This window comes from Protopterus annectens, chromosome 8.part0, assembly GCF_019279795.1.
Source record: "Protopterus annectens isolate FY-2018-M chromosome 8.part0, PAN1.0, whole genome shotgun sequence".
NCBI lineage: Eukaryota > Metazoa > Chordata > Ceratodontiformes > Protopteridae > Protopterus > Protopterus annectens.
Genome location: NC_056741.1, coordinates 1,810,579,696 through 1,810,595,009, shown reverse-complemented (window position 1 = coordinate 1,810,595,009; position 15,314 = coordinate 1,810,579,696). Strand labels below are relative to the sequence as shown.

General features: G+C 42.2%; 1 protein-coding gene across 1 annotated transcript in view; it reads right to left on the bottom strand.

Annotated features, from left to right (window-relative positions):
- Positions 1–923: 923 nt before the first annotated feature.
- Positions 924–15,314, bottom strand: part of HYDIN (HYDIN axonemal central pair apparatus protein) — a 6,673,197-nt gene continuing 6,658,806 nt past the window's right edge. The window contains exon 85 of the mRNA XM_044079523.1: positions 924–1,776. Within this exon, the coding sequence (XP_043935458.1) occupies positions 1,288–1,776 (489 nt within the window). The 3' untranslated portion in view covers positions 924–1,287. The remainder of the gene's footprint in view (positions 1,777–15,314) is intronic.

Below are 15,314 nucleotides of genomic sequence, written 5' to 3'. Positions count from 1 at the left end.
AGTTGCTGCGGCCTGTAGTCCACGGGCAATTGAATGACTCAGGAGAGTAACAACTTGGGCAGGTTGATAGGTAGATTGAGCTGGTCCTGGAGTCCAATAGGGCACAACAGTTGAGGAAAGGTGAGGATAGAAGCTTTGACTAGATTGCTATATAGACTAAACGCCAGGGATCGCTCAGCAGCCACGCGTAGTGAGGGGGATTAAATATATATATTTTTTAATTTTCCTAACATTCCCCAGTATCTGGAGAAAGAAGAGTAGAGCCTCCTGCAGTTGGCCTGTATGAATGCACACTTCCTGTATTTGTTTCTCCTGCTGGAGAGCATTCATTCTTTGGGATGATCCCCTCACCACCATCAGTAAGGTGAGAGCTGCAGTCCTGGGCTTTCCTGTAGGTGGAGCTTTTGAAGCTGGACTCCTCCAACACCCTCCCTATGGAATGGGTAAGCTGACATCTGTTGTCTGCTCCTATTTGTCCCTGGCCAGTCCCCACAGTGCCTGATCCACCAGTTAAACCCAGGTTATCTGGGCCTAAACCTTTACATTGTGAAGCATTTTAAAGTTATCCCAAATTTGATAAAATTGTGGAAGTAATAAATTGAATAATGATAATTCTGAGCTCATGATTAGTAAAATGTTCATTGTGGTAGCTTTTAGGAAAAATACAATTAACCATAAGTGGTAAAAAGATGAAGATGCTCAGGCTGGTAGTAGTGTGTGAATTATGTAGCAAGTGACTGAAATTAATACAGTGCATGAATAAGACTTGAGAAGGCTCACACACATATACAAATCTGGAAACGAAGGAATCATTGGAAGATAAAATAACCTATTTTTCTCCATAGGACTACTGATATTCTCTTCCATTAAGTATGATTGAAAGTGTTATAGATGTTAATTTATGCAAGAACAACACACGGTGATTTCAAGTACTTCAGACTGATTTATTTTAAAATATAATTGTAAAAATACTACTCATATTTCTAATACAGTGCTTTCACCAATTGCAGTCATCCACAACATTATCATGGTAAGCCCTCACTAAACAGATGAAGTATACGATACAAGGAAAATTTAAACAGGGGCTGGTAGAACTGATAATGGCTGCATACAGTCTCATAGCCCATGGTGAAATAACTTTTTTCCCAAGGCCTGTTGTAAGATTAAGATCTGATTTTCTTCTATGACTTTTTATAGTGCAGGCTCCTAACCAAGAGGAGGGAACTTTTAAATGAAAATGTCTAAAGATATTTTGATTACATATTTGAAAGGTGGCTAGTCTTATATTCATTTTTCTGGAGTAACACCTTTGAGATAATATAACCATGTTACATTCTGGCCCACACCTGCAGTTCGAGGGCAGGAAATGGTCAGCTTCCCAGTAACTGATGCTTTGGAGCCACTTGGATTCCCTTCAAAGGAGACAACAGCATTGTGAGTTTTCTTGGAGCGGATTGTTTCACTTGGCTTTGTGGCAAATGCTGGGTTATCCAGCTGAAAGGCAAAAACAGTTGTTTGTTGAAAGATATTCTTGAATGGAATTGATGTACTTGATCCAGCTCGAATTACAAATGGACCCTGTGGTTTAGGAGGTGTGCAGGTCCCAAATAGTGGAATGTTGTACTCTCCTCCAATGGGTGAAGAAATGTTGAGAAGGCTCCGTGATTCACTGAGAGAACAAGGTTCGTATGCAACATCAACACTGACTTCAGTGCCTCCCTGTGAACCGGGGGCTGCATTGATAGTCTTCTCTACATGAAATTCAGGATTGTCAATCTGCAAATAAGAAAAAGAAAGGCATAGTAAACAGATGGCTTATGAAATTTATTCTGATTACAAATATTTATGCGTTACAGAATTTATTTCATTTTTTCCCAATTTTTGTTATATTGGCCATCTGTCAAGCATACAAGCAGCAGATACATTCTGCAATTCAGCTGACACATGTAAATAAGGACTTTAAACTGTTTTAGTATCCAGTATGTGGCTATATAGATTGTTATGCCACTCATCCAAAATTGATTTTATTGAGAAGCTTCATTTAAAAGGGTACCATTTTAAAATGATGATTGGCTGCTTAGTGTGCTTCTAATCACTGAAACATTAGAGAGTGAGCTATCTGAGAGTTTTGAGAGTAAACACCAAGTCCTTGATTTCTGGGTGTAGGACAGGATGCTAAACATTTTACAAAACCAACTGAAGACAATATGAATAAGTGCAAGTCAGTCATCCATAAGGTAACATTCACATAAACTGTAACTCTGCTTTTTTTCTCGTTTTTTGCTTTTGGAAAAACAAAAGATGTTATATTGTGCTGTCTCACGTTCATTCTTGATGGTTGGGTTCGGAACCGACTCGGCCTAATACTAAAGCTCAGGAGCTTTCACTGGCTTGAGGCTGCACTCTATCCCATGATGCCTGGCGACAGTTCTCGTTTGCCGCTTTGCTGGCTCAGCCTAAGTCTATACTTTTACTGTCTGATAATTTTATATATGAAAGAACCAGCAAGTTTCTCTTAGATCAAATTCTTGTTTTAAGAAAAACTAATAATAATATTTCCAATAATCTTAATACCCCTTGAGACCAGCTATTAGTATGTTTATACTTTTACTTTTGACTGAATATTTTGCTATCCTTTTAGCATATAACCTTTAACTTCTCAAGTTTAGGATAGAGTAGTTTGTTTTTTGATAGTCTAGTGTTCCCCTTTTTATATTGTCGGGGGTTGTAGCTTTGTTGTGTGGGCTGTCATTTTTTCTCACAGGCCTCTTGACTCCCCATCCCGTCTAGCTTTAAGTTTGTCCTGAATTAATCCGTTTGACTTAGAGGATTAGTTTTTTTGTCCCCTTTGTTTTTAGCCCCCTGTAGTTAGAGGGCTTTCTACCCCCTATTCTACTTCCTTCCTGAGATTTTGTTATTTCAGTTACAGACATCTCCTCTGGCTAGAGGAGATCGTCATTTAGAGACCTCTCCTCTAGTGTTATTCTTGGTTTGTTCCTCCTGTTAAAAAAAAAACAAAAAAAACTTTTTGTTGTGATAATTGTGTTTTTTCCTTCTGCCTTTCTGTGTACTGGTTGATAGGTGTACTGTTGTGATATACTTATCCTTTTTTGTTGTCTAATTAGTGAAGTATGTCTAAGGATACTGGTAAGGAAGCCAAGCAATCTGGCTTTAAAAAGTGTGACGCATGCACACAGAAGATGTTGCTTACTGATTGCTACACTAGTGTGTATATTGCATAGGTGTGGTTCATCTGCAGAACACCTGCTCTATCTGTCTCAAGCACGGAGTTGGAGTACCTGGATGTCCTTGCGACGAAATGTTGGGTATGAAAAGCACATCTGGTGTCTCGGCCCCAGCTTCTGCTCTGACCTCTTAGATGCTGTCTTCCCTCAAAGGGTCTGGGAGCTGACACTCCCTCATTGGGTCTGGGGAGGAGAGTCAAATCGGACCCTTGTCAGATCCGACTCTTCCTCTCCGGGCTTCGGCACAGGTGAATTCAGCTCCAACATCTGCCTTGGAGCCATCCTCCTTGGTATGGGGAAGGTCTCCAGGCTCCTTGAAGCCAGAGGGTCTCTCAGGCCAGGATCGCGGTGCCTTCAAGGTGATGAGGAGTGTGCTGTCCCCCCACACTGCTCCACCCTCGGCTTCAGCTACTCTTCCCCCAAAAGGACTGGTGTCAACCTCTGTACCATCCCTCCAGACCAAGCATAGACAGCCAATGCCCCAGGACGCCCCAATGCATGACCTACTCTCTTCTGAAATGTCCCCAGAGTATCCCTCTGAGGAGGTCCCATGGAAGAGGACTTGTGAGAGGAAACAGTTAGACACCCCTGAGTCTATCACGTTGCATAGGGACTTAAAGGATTCAGAAGGGTCCCCACGATCACCCTCTGAGGATGTCTCCTTTTCAGACATCTTAGAGATCTTGAAGTAGAGAGGTGGCTGGAAGACCCTCTCCCCTTCTGAAGATGAGTTTGTATACCTGGAGGCATTTGGATCTCGACCCTCCACTTCTTGGATGTCTCTGCCTTTTGACCAAATCCTTGGCATAGTCAGTCGAAAGGTGGTGGGGCTCTCCAGAATCCATGGAACCTGTTCCAAGGAGGCCCAACAAGTTTATTACTGGCCTGTATGACAAGCAATTCTTAACCAAAGGTGTCCCAGTAGATGCTATGGTGGTAGCAGTGGCCACCAAGAAGGAATTAGCTGAAACTTCTTCATCTGTCCATCTGCCAAATAAGGAGTCTTGAACGATGGACAGATATGGGAAGCGTATGTTTTCTTCAGTGGCCTTTACTCTTTAGTCGCTGAACTGTTTATCCCATTTTACCTGACTTCAGAGGGATCTCCTGAAAGAGCTAGGAGATACTCTCCACGGTGCTACAACTGCGGGGGGTGCTGGACAAGGTAAACTCTCAGCTTGTGACTCTAAATTCTGTAGTAAACTCCTCCACGTACCTCATCTCCTACACAGCCGATGGAGCAAGTAAGGCAGCAGGCACAGGACTAGCTCTGAGGAGGGATTCCTGGATGCACCTTAGTGAGTTTGCTGAACCCTTTAAGTCTTCCTTTATAAATGCCCCTTTTGATGGCTCACTTTTATTTGAACCAAAAGTTAGAGATTCTTACCAGGTGCGAACAAGAGGGCAAAACTCTGTCTGCCATGGGAGTACGTTTTTCTGTCCCTACCAGGCCTTATCCCAAAGGTCAGAAGGGTGGAAAAATGTGGTTCTGGAAATCCCAAAGAGCTTCACTGGATGCACTTGGTGAATTTCCCCCAGGGGCAGGGGGGGAAATAAAAATGGAAGGTGCCGCATGCGTGGCAGAGGGAGTTCGCAGAACCAGGGCGATAGAGATACGTTCTCTGGCAGGCCCTTCCAGTGCTCCTGAAAGGAGGCCCACCTGTCCACCTCTGGAGGCAGTTGTGGCAGATTATCACTGTACCCAAAGGCCTGGCTCAACATCACTCAAGACAAATGGGTACGGTCGATTATATCCAGGGGATACACATACCCTTCTCTTCTCCATCCCCTCCATCAAGATCAATCCCAGACATCCAAACCAGTTAAAGGGATCAAGAAACCATAGAAATCCAAAGGTTTCTAGAAAAAAAGAGTCATCCAAGAAGTCCCTGCAGACCAAATCAAATCTGGGACTTACACAAGGTTCTTTTTAGTTCCAAAGAAGACAGGGAACTGGAGACCAATCTTGGATCTCAGCAAGCTGAACAAGTCCATAAAAAAAGCAAAGTCCCGGATGGTGACACTGCAGTCTATACTCCCTTTTCTGGGACAAGACAATTGGATGTGCTCAACAGATCTTCATGATGTGCACTACCATATAAAGATGGACAGGTGATCCAGGAGACAGCTACGCTTCCGGCTGGGAGCCAGTCATTACCAATTCAGAGCTCTGCCCTTTGGTCTCACTACAGCCCCCAGAGTGTTTACCAAATGTGTGGCAGTAGTCATGGCTCATCTGAGGCATCTATGATTCTGGGTGTTTCCGTACTTAGACAACTGGCTCCTGACCACCACCACAGAGCATCTACTGACCAAGGCAAGGGACATCACCATTCATCTCTGCTCAGAGCTAGGTATTACCATAAATTAAAAAAAATTACCTTCATAGGGGCAGACAAAAAACATGGTAGCAAAACTGCCTCACGACAGGGTACAAATGCTATGTTATCAGATATCAGTCTTGCTCATGAGGAGGAAAGTGCAGGCAAAGTTTGTTCTCAAGGTTCTGGGTTCAATGGCAGCTGCGATAACATTAGTTCCACTGGCGTGCCAACACATGAGGGTATTACAGTGGCTACTCTTATAGGTTCATAGGTAGGTACTAGACTTTTGGCCCTAGGACCTATATAAGCCTAGCCAAACGGTACCCTGGCTTTTGCCACCCAAGAAAATTATTTTCCTGTGCCCATCAAATAGAGCCACAGAAGTGATCCCCAGGGTAAATTTCTTTTGCTCAATGGTCCATGCTGGAGTTACCCATGTCACACAAAATCCTCATTACAGACACCTGCAAGAAGGACCTACAATGGTGGCTTCAGTTCATACAGGTAACGATAGGCAGATCATTCGTTCTCCCCCATCCAGTTGCTACAGTGACCACGGGCACTTCCCAGATAGGGTGGGGGGGGGCATTATCTGGGACAGACTGTCCAAGGGACTTGGCAGGAACATGAATACCACTTGCACATCAATGTACTGGAGATGAGAGCTGTGCTTCTGGCATTGCAAGCTTTCCAGACCTCTCTTCCTACAGGTACGATTGCGATACAGATATGAGAGGCTCAAAGAGTATGGCAATGGGCAATTTCTTCTCAACGTTTTCTAACTGCAACGCACATTCCAATGTGACAGCGGACAAATTAAGCAGTGCAATTCTTATGCCTCATGAGTGGTCCCTGAAACAGGAAATTGCGAACCAAATTTTTTGCAAGTGGGGCCAGCCTTGCTGCGACCTCTTTGCCATATTCATGAACTCCAAATGCAGTGCCTACCTTGCCCTAATCCCTCCCTCAGGGGCGAGACACCAAGGGATGCACTTGTTTACGATTGGCCTCCAAGACTTCTTTATGCCTTTCTCCCATTTCCATCAATACCCAAAGTTCTACAGAAAGCCAAATTGTTGAGTCGCAAACTAATTCTCATCACTCCATACTGGCCTTGTCAAATCTGGTTCCCCTTCCTATGGTCCCATTTCCAGGTGGAGCCTTGGATTCTGGACTTGGTTCAAGATCTTCTGACCCATCAGTTGGGAATGCTCCATCCCTCAAGCTGACAGCTTGGTTGCTCCAATTCCCATCTTAGCCAGGCTTCTGAATATATCCCTGGCAGCGAGACACATTCTGGTTTCTTCTCATGAGACTGCAACTACAAAACTGTATGCTAGCAAATGGAAAAGGTTTTCTTGTTGGACTTCCAAGTATCACATAGACCTCTTCACAACCCTGGTGACCAAAATTCTAGACTTTTTATCAGAGATTTTCAATCAAGGTGCAGCAGCAGTTACTATATGAATACAGTTAGCTGCCATTTCTAACTACCATGTAGGAGACATGAGATCAAAAATAATGTCTCACAGATTATGCAAAGCCTTTATGAGTGGTACATTCCTATTAAGGCCTACAATAAGATAATTGCCACCTCCCTGGGATCTAAATTTGGTACTGACTACATTAATTCTCCCTCCATTCAAGCCAGCTTCCTCTTGCCCACTAAAGTTCCTTACATGGAAGACAATCTTTTTGACAGCCATTACTTCAACTAGGAGGGTTTCAGAACTACAAGCCCTGTCTATTCATCCTCCCTATTTAGTTTTCCACAAAGACAGAGTCTCTCTTAGAACAAATCCTTCCTTTCTCCCAAAGTATGTTCTGAGACCAACTTGAAATCAATCCATTGATCTTCCTCTCTTTTTTCCCAACTATGGCAACAAGGCAGAATGTGGCAGCCACATTAGTCAATCCTCATACTTTTATTACTCATTACAGTGTAGATGTAGCCTTCCGGAACAGGGCTTCCTTTGGTTCCACTGTTCTGAAGAGTTTATTCCCTTGAGCCACCTGAGAAAAAAGGTGCTGGGGCCGCTGTCCCAACCATCAAGAATAAAGGCGAGATAGGACAACATAACATAAAGAAGTTATATACTCACCATAACGTTCCATGTTTGTTGTCCATAATCTTGCCTACATTCTTGCATCCCAACCTCCTTCCCCCTTACCTGGAGGATTGAGAGGATTGGGAGGAATTTCTGGAATTGGTCATAAAGTTCTCTGATTCCCTTCTTGTCTCATGAGACATGGGCTAAGGATTTTTAAATTTAACTTTTTTTTTTTCCTTTTCTGGTTACATTAGTCTAGTGATTAGTGTTTGCAAACAACATCTGGGGAAATGTCGCCAGGCATCATGGGATAGGGTGTAGCCTCGAACCAGTGAAAGCTCTTGAGCTTTAGTATTAGGCCGAGTCAGAACCAATGCTTTGTTTGGAACCCAACCATCAAGAATGAAGGCAAGATTATGGACAGCAAACATGGAACGTTATGGTGAGTACATAACTTCTTTTTATGTACTTGCCATTACACTAGATCCGAGTTGTCTTCTTTATCTAGCTCAGCTATTAGGTATATAGGATCCAGTTCTGGCAACTTTCAGACTTTTGTATCCAAGGCTCAGGCTCCTCCCATAATTTCCCTCACAGTTTCTGAGTTTGCTTGCTTACACATAGTACTCCACCTACACTACACAAGCAGAACAGGATATAACAATAAAACAGTCAAGGACCATAAGACAAGGGTCCAGACTGCTCCAGTACTGTCACTTGAGAGCCTCAGATCATATTAGTTTGGTTGGAGTACAGAGGGAAGGACAGCTGAGACAGACTAAAGGTAACATGGATCTATCATCATAGTAGGTACATAACTTTCATATCCGATGTTGTCTTTTCCATCCATTTATCTCAACTGTTGGGACAGAGTCCCCTGCTTCCTATAAACCCTTGGAAGACTCATGGAACATTGTTCTGAAGAATGTTGGAGCCAAATGAAGCCCCGGACCTACACTGCAGGTCTAGCTTGTAATGAGAGATAAATGCGTGTGCTGTAGACCTAGTAGCACAGCCCTGATATCAACAGGGACTCGAAAAGAAATATGTAGAGGTTACTACTGGCCTAGCTGAATGAGCATTAGGCATTCTTGGCAGTGACAAACTCCTTGGGTGTATAGACAAACATAATGCAGCTGGTCAGTCACCTAAAATGCATCTCCTTGCAGCCACTGGATCCCAATTTAACTTTAAAAAAGGAGACGAAAAAGTTGATCAGATTTTCTGAAGTCCTATGTATGGTGTAAATACAAATGTAATTATTGATAAACATCCAATAAATGTAGAAAATATTCACCTTGTTTAAGAAGCAGGAGATTAGTAACCCGATACATGGCAAAGTCAGAAGAAAGTCAGGGTCATTCAAAGAGAAACTATGTCTTTGTGAAACACCAAATATGGTGGTTTGCACAACAAGGTTTGCAGTTATGAAATCCTCCATGTCAAGGTAACCACCATCAAGAAGGTTTTCCAAGAAGTGAATTTGAATTCTATAGTAGCTGCTAGCTCAAAAGGGGCTTTTGTCAGTGCTCACAGTAAAACAGTAATATCACAAGGTGGAACAGGATCCTTTAGAGGAGGCTGAAAAAGGAAAGTACCTTACAAAAAAGCCTTAGATAGAAGCAACAAGCATGTGGTGAAAGTTCAAGTTAGTTGCCAACTGAACTTTGGTGGAGTAACTTGCTCTTGCATGAAAAATATCTGCGAGAAAATTTAACATCAAAAGCCAAAGAGCTGAAAAAGGATCTAGACCTTTGGCAGAGTTGCAGATGGAGAATATCTTCCACTTCTATAAACTTTAAGGCTTCTGAGATGACAAGATGTGAATCTCATTGGACAAACTTCTGCCCATCATTGTAAATGGAGAAACCAAGTGGTCAGCTTCAAGGATTGGATGTCTGGGCACATCTTGCCAGATGAGTGAGAGATCAAATCTGGAAGAGGGTGAGGCTACAAGAATGGAAACAATATCTGTCAAGGCCAAAAGTGGGCAATGAAAATCACCAGGCCACTTTCTGTAGAAATTTGGTTATTAGGGGAGTCGGAGGATACGTGTAAAGGAGACATGTGGCCATGTGTGGACCAGAGCATCCCTCGGGGACTGCTCTTTCTTGAGGAATTAAGGCAAAATAGGTGCTGCAAACACACTGCAGCAAGGTAGGCCCCAGTTGCTGAAAATCATAGAAGCCACTATCTGACAGAGGGGCCACTGTTGTGGCAGAAAAATGGATCTGCTCAAGCTGTCCACTAAACACTAGATATTCCTGGGATATGAACTGCAATTAGAAACAGCTGGGAAGACATCACCACTGCCAAACCCTCTTGGTCTTCTGGTATGAAGGATACAAACTGGTTCCTCCCTGTTTGTTGATGTACCAAACCACATCATACTATCTGTCTGCCAATCAAACTTGTAGGGAGGGAGTCCAGAAAGGCCTAAAAACATTGAGGGCTGTCCTCTTCTCCAGAAAATCAATATAAAGACTGGCCTCTGTCGACGGCCACATACCTTGGATCGTCTTTTCCTCAAAATGCCCAGCACCATGGCTTCCAAGGAAGGAAGAACAAAAGGGTGACTTGAAGAGACCAGAGAAGAATTTAATCACCACTGATTCTTTTGTCTGCATATTTCCATGAGTCTGACCAGAAAGCACATGGAATGTGGATAGACCACTGGACTGATAGAGCCTACTGAAGCATCCCCACGTAGAATCTTGCTTGAGGGTCAAGAGTGATGGATGCTGCCATACAGCCCAAGAGACATACTAAGGATCTCACAGTGGGATTTTGTTGAGACAGGACCGGAAAAGCCTGTTGACTCTGTGACTAAATTTTATTTCTGAGGTTTGGCTATATGCAAGGTGGTGTTCAGATGGCATGCTATGAACTCACTGTTCTTGACAGGTGTTAACTTGGACTGCTCTATGTTGATCATGATTCCTAGATTATAGCACAACTGGAGCAAATAATCCCTGGTTTGAATTAACAGATCCCTAAAGGGCAGGGGTTATGAGCCAGTTGTATGTGTGTGTGTACACACCACACACACACACACACACACACACACACACACACACACACACACACACACACACACACACACACACACATCTGGATCAGATATACCCAGTAGTTGAGACAGATGGAATAGATAACATCAGATTCACTGTTTCTCTCAGTTATGTGATTAGGTTAGGTGACAAAGGCAATAACATGTTACTGCAGTAAATCTCTCTGTGCTCTCTTGTCTTCTGCCAGCCCTCAGCAGTGAGGTTATTTCTGAAAAGATGGTTTCAGTATGCTGCACAAATTATGTGGTTGTGTTTTGGTACAGAGCTTCTCATTCTCTATTACTTGCACAGAATTGGTTGTATAAATTATTTACCATTGTTGCTCAGTCTCTTTCAGTACATGCTACAGTGATTTCTGTCCCATGAACTGTTAGTCATGTAGGTATGTATCTCTGATGCCTATTACTGATAGATGTCATGCACACATATGATGGGGATATCTGATTTCTCAGGCTACAGCTACAAATTAAATAACCCAAACAAACATATGATTGCCTCTTTACCACTTTGTGCTGTTGAGTTTAAGTCACTATACAGTAAAGGATTGTGTTTTGCTTGTAAGGTAGCATAGATGGGCTACTGCTGTTCTACTGTACTGTCTATCTGATGGCCTGGTCATCTTTGACTACTAAACACTGGGTATGGCATAAAATGAAATGGATTTGTGAAAGAAAACATACCCAACAAATGTTTATAAAGGTATGTAAAACATGGCCAAAAAAGATCGCTTTTAGTGCTCTGTCTTCAATGTCAGCAGGAAGAGAGGTTTATTGGTTAAAGGGAAAAATGAGGACAATTAAAGTTAAGGGAGAATTGTTTGATGTTATGGACCAAAGAGTTCTGAAAGTTGTTCTTGCTGCATGGTAAGTACAATACAGAATTCTGAAGCTTTCACTGTAACTGTAGATATTAAGCATCTTTTTATAACAAATCTTCAAACTCTAGCAATGCTAGCTACAGTGGTGCATGTTGTTAGCCACAGGTATTTTTAGCAGTAAAGAAACATTGGTGCTCAGTGTTATAGCTTTGGCCAGTAGATGGCGATGCTATATAGAGATACAAGCAGCACTTAGAGGGAATCTTTGTCTTTCAAAGCTTAGGGTGATAACAGGAGAGCACTGGACTGTATATAAGTTGCAGTGAAGAATGCAGATACCAGTTTAACTTACAACACTAAAATGCCAGTATTGTAAGAGTTCTTTTCCTTTACTGTTTTTATTTAAAGCACAGTAATGTGCACAAAGACAAACTACAGATAACTGGAATTAACAGTAGTATCCTAATGTGCTGTGTTCTTTCCATCTCAACTTTTTCATCTGGACAAAGCCAAAATCTATGAGGGAGGGGATAAAAGCATAAAATAAAGGGCAATTTAAACATGTTACTCTACTTAAATTAAGACATTAATAACACAAAATATTTTGCATAAACATGAACTTTTTCAAAAAATAAGCAGTATGAAACGCTGGTGTCTGGCATTTCTTACTGACAATAACTCAAAGATTTACCAAAAAAGAAGAAAGAAACTTTTATGAGCGACAGCAAAATACGAAGGGTGTGATTTTTATGTGTGCTTATCCTTTACTATGACTAAAGGACAGTACATTTTAAGAAACATGCTATAACATCTAGCAAATACACTGTCATTTTAATAAGAGCAGCACTTTCATAATTAATTATACTTGTACTTACTTAACATGGTTATAAAAATGCCAGTGGTAAGAGTTAGAATATTAAGTACACAGAGTGCAGCTGTCAAAGTATGCTACTACCCTAACATTCTTAGCAGTAAGCAAGCACACTACTAATGACCTGTGTTCTCCATTATCACCGAGGTTAGTCCCTTATTTATAGTTGGTGTGTGTGTGGGGGGGGGGCTTGAATATTTTCAAAGGCAGACAATCAAACAGCTTCTGGCAGAAGAAAATTAATAGATAAATATAGTCAGTAAACACAAAGCAGTCTACCTGTGCCATAGACTGCCTTTCTTGAGGATGCAGAAATGGCAAATTCACTAGGCAATCTATCTTGCTGTGTAAACAACAAGATAATACCAATCTCCCATTATGACATGGAGACCCAGACAGTTATTCACATCAAACATCATTCACACAAAGACAGGATTAAGGATCTGTGCTGCTAATGGGACAAAGAGAATGGTATTGAATGTCTTCTATAATGGCAAGTATCACTCTCAGTGCCTGACAAAACTTCTATATTACATAATTTATTTTCCTGGTCACTTTACACTCCTCTTACAAAGTCAGAGCTGGATATTTGACCCGAAGGTAAACACCTGCTAGTATACCTTGTACAGTAGTGGCAAAACCTCCACTTGCTCTGCACTACACATTCAGTTTTTAATGATGGTCAAAAATATGTAGAGGGCCAAGTACATCTTTCACAGATATCCCTTGCAGAAGTTAGTGTGGAGAAGGATGATGAAGTAGCACCTCTCACAGAGGGCACTTTTATCTGGTAAAAGCTTTCTGGAAACATCATAAGAAAAAACAGTGCATCTGACAGGCCATTTAAACATATGCTGTTTCCCCATTTACATTGGACAGTAGGAATAAAAAGCTGCTCAGACTGAAAAAAGAAGTTATGTACTCACCATAACGTCCCATGTTTGTTGTCCATCTCACCATGCATTCTTACTTGGGTTTGGAGCTGATCATTGGCTCCAACTCGGCCGAATAAACAGCTGGAAGTCTGAAACATGGCTTGTGGCAAGGTAGGTATCCCATGATGCAGTGGTGCAACTCTCCAGATCTTGTTTGCTGCTAACAGTACTAATGAGTAATTGGTATGACCCCATGTCAAGGAGAAAACAGAGTCAAAAGAGCTCATGTATAAGAGGAAAGATCACCACCAGGTCCTCTAGGAGTCCTTGGATGGGGGAAGCGGGGGGGGGGGGGTCATAAGAATGAATGGCGAGATGGACAACAAACATGGAACACTATGGTGAGTACATAACTTGTTTATGCTATGTTGTCCTATCTTGCCTTCATTCTTACTTGGATGAGACAGCGTCCTTAGCATCTTTTTCCTGGGTGGCTCACGGGAGTACACCTTTGAGCACAGTGGAACCAAAGGAGACCCTGTCCCTGGAGGGCAAATCCTCTTTGTAATGAGTGATAAAGATATGAGGATTGGCCCATGTAGCTGCAGCACGAATACTGTCCACAGACGTTCTAGCCTGGAAAGCAGAGGATGTTGCTAATGTTCTGGTTTCGTGACCTCTAATTCTGAATGGTAACTTTCTATTATTGGAGGTGTATATAAAGGTGATACAACTTGAAAGACAATTTGAAAGGGTGAATTTAGACACTGGCATACCTTTTTTTTGCCTTAGAGAAGGGGATGAATAATTGATAAGATTTCCTGAAATCTTTAGTTCTATGCAAATAGAATCTGAGCTGTTTATGCATGTCCAATTAGTGGAGTTTATACTCTACCTTGTTGCTATGATTGGGGAAAACACTGGGAGCTCGATGGATTGATTTATATTGGATTGAGAGCAAACCTTAGGTATAAAGGACAGATTAGTTTGTAGCGATACCCTATCCTTATGGAAGATCAGATATGGAGGTCTGATTGATAGTGCTTGCAATTCTGAAACCCTTCTGGCAGATGTTACAGCTACTAGAAAGATGGTTTTCCAGGAAATAAATTTGAGGTCACAAGATGAAGAGGGCTCGAACGGTGGCAATGTTAGTTAGAGAGAAGGATGAAGTGTTCCTGACATATGTGTCAGAAGGTCTAGAACTGGGTCCAGAACCCATGGCTTCTCCTGTAGATAAGGCCAGAGGAAGGAGAACCAAATCTGACGAGGCCAATATGGGGCAATGAGAATCAGCCTGCTTCCCAAGGAATTTGTTTTCTGGATGACTTTGGACAAAATTTAAATCCCAAGGAGAGAGTGGTTCTTTAAAAGGAGGTCTCAATAAGGAAGTGCCTTTTAAAAATGCTTTACACAACCTGTGTGACATTAGGTTAGGAGTATGGTCACCAATGTGGAAATTCGAAATTGCAGCCAGCTGAACTCTAACAGTTGCTGCAGCCGTGCCATGATGAACGAGTTCTGCAAGAAATTCTAAAATGGACTGAATTGGTGCAGAAAAAGGGTCAATGTTTCTAGTTTGTGCCCAGTGAGAGAATCTTTTCCACTTGCTAGTATATAGTTTTCTAGTACAATCTTTATGAGAGAATATCAATATGTGTTTGACTGCTGAAGTGAAGTTTTGAAGCCTGACTAAGTTGGGAAGTGGAGCAGACATGCTGTCAAGTTGAGTGTGTGGAGAGAAGAATGAAGTGTTCCTGACATATGTGTCAGAAGGTCTGGAACTGGGTCCAGAACGCACGGCTTCTCCTGTAGATGAGGCCAGAGGAAGGAGAGCCAAATCTGACGAGACCAATATGGGGCAATGAGAATCAGCCTGCTTCCCAAGGATTTTGCTTTCTGGATGACTTCTGGTATGAAGGAAACGGGGGAAAGACATAAAGAAGTCCCAAGGGCCAGTCATAAACAAGTGCGTCTCTCTGTGTCTCCCCCGGAGGGGGAATTAGGGCAGTAGCTGCTACAATTGGCATTCATGGGAGTGGCAAAAAGATTGCAGCATG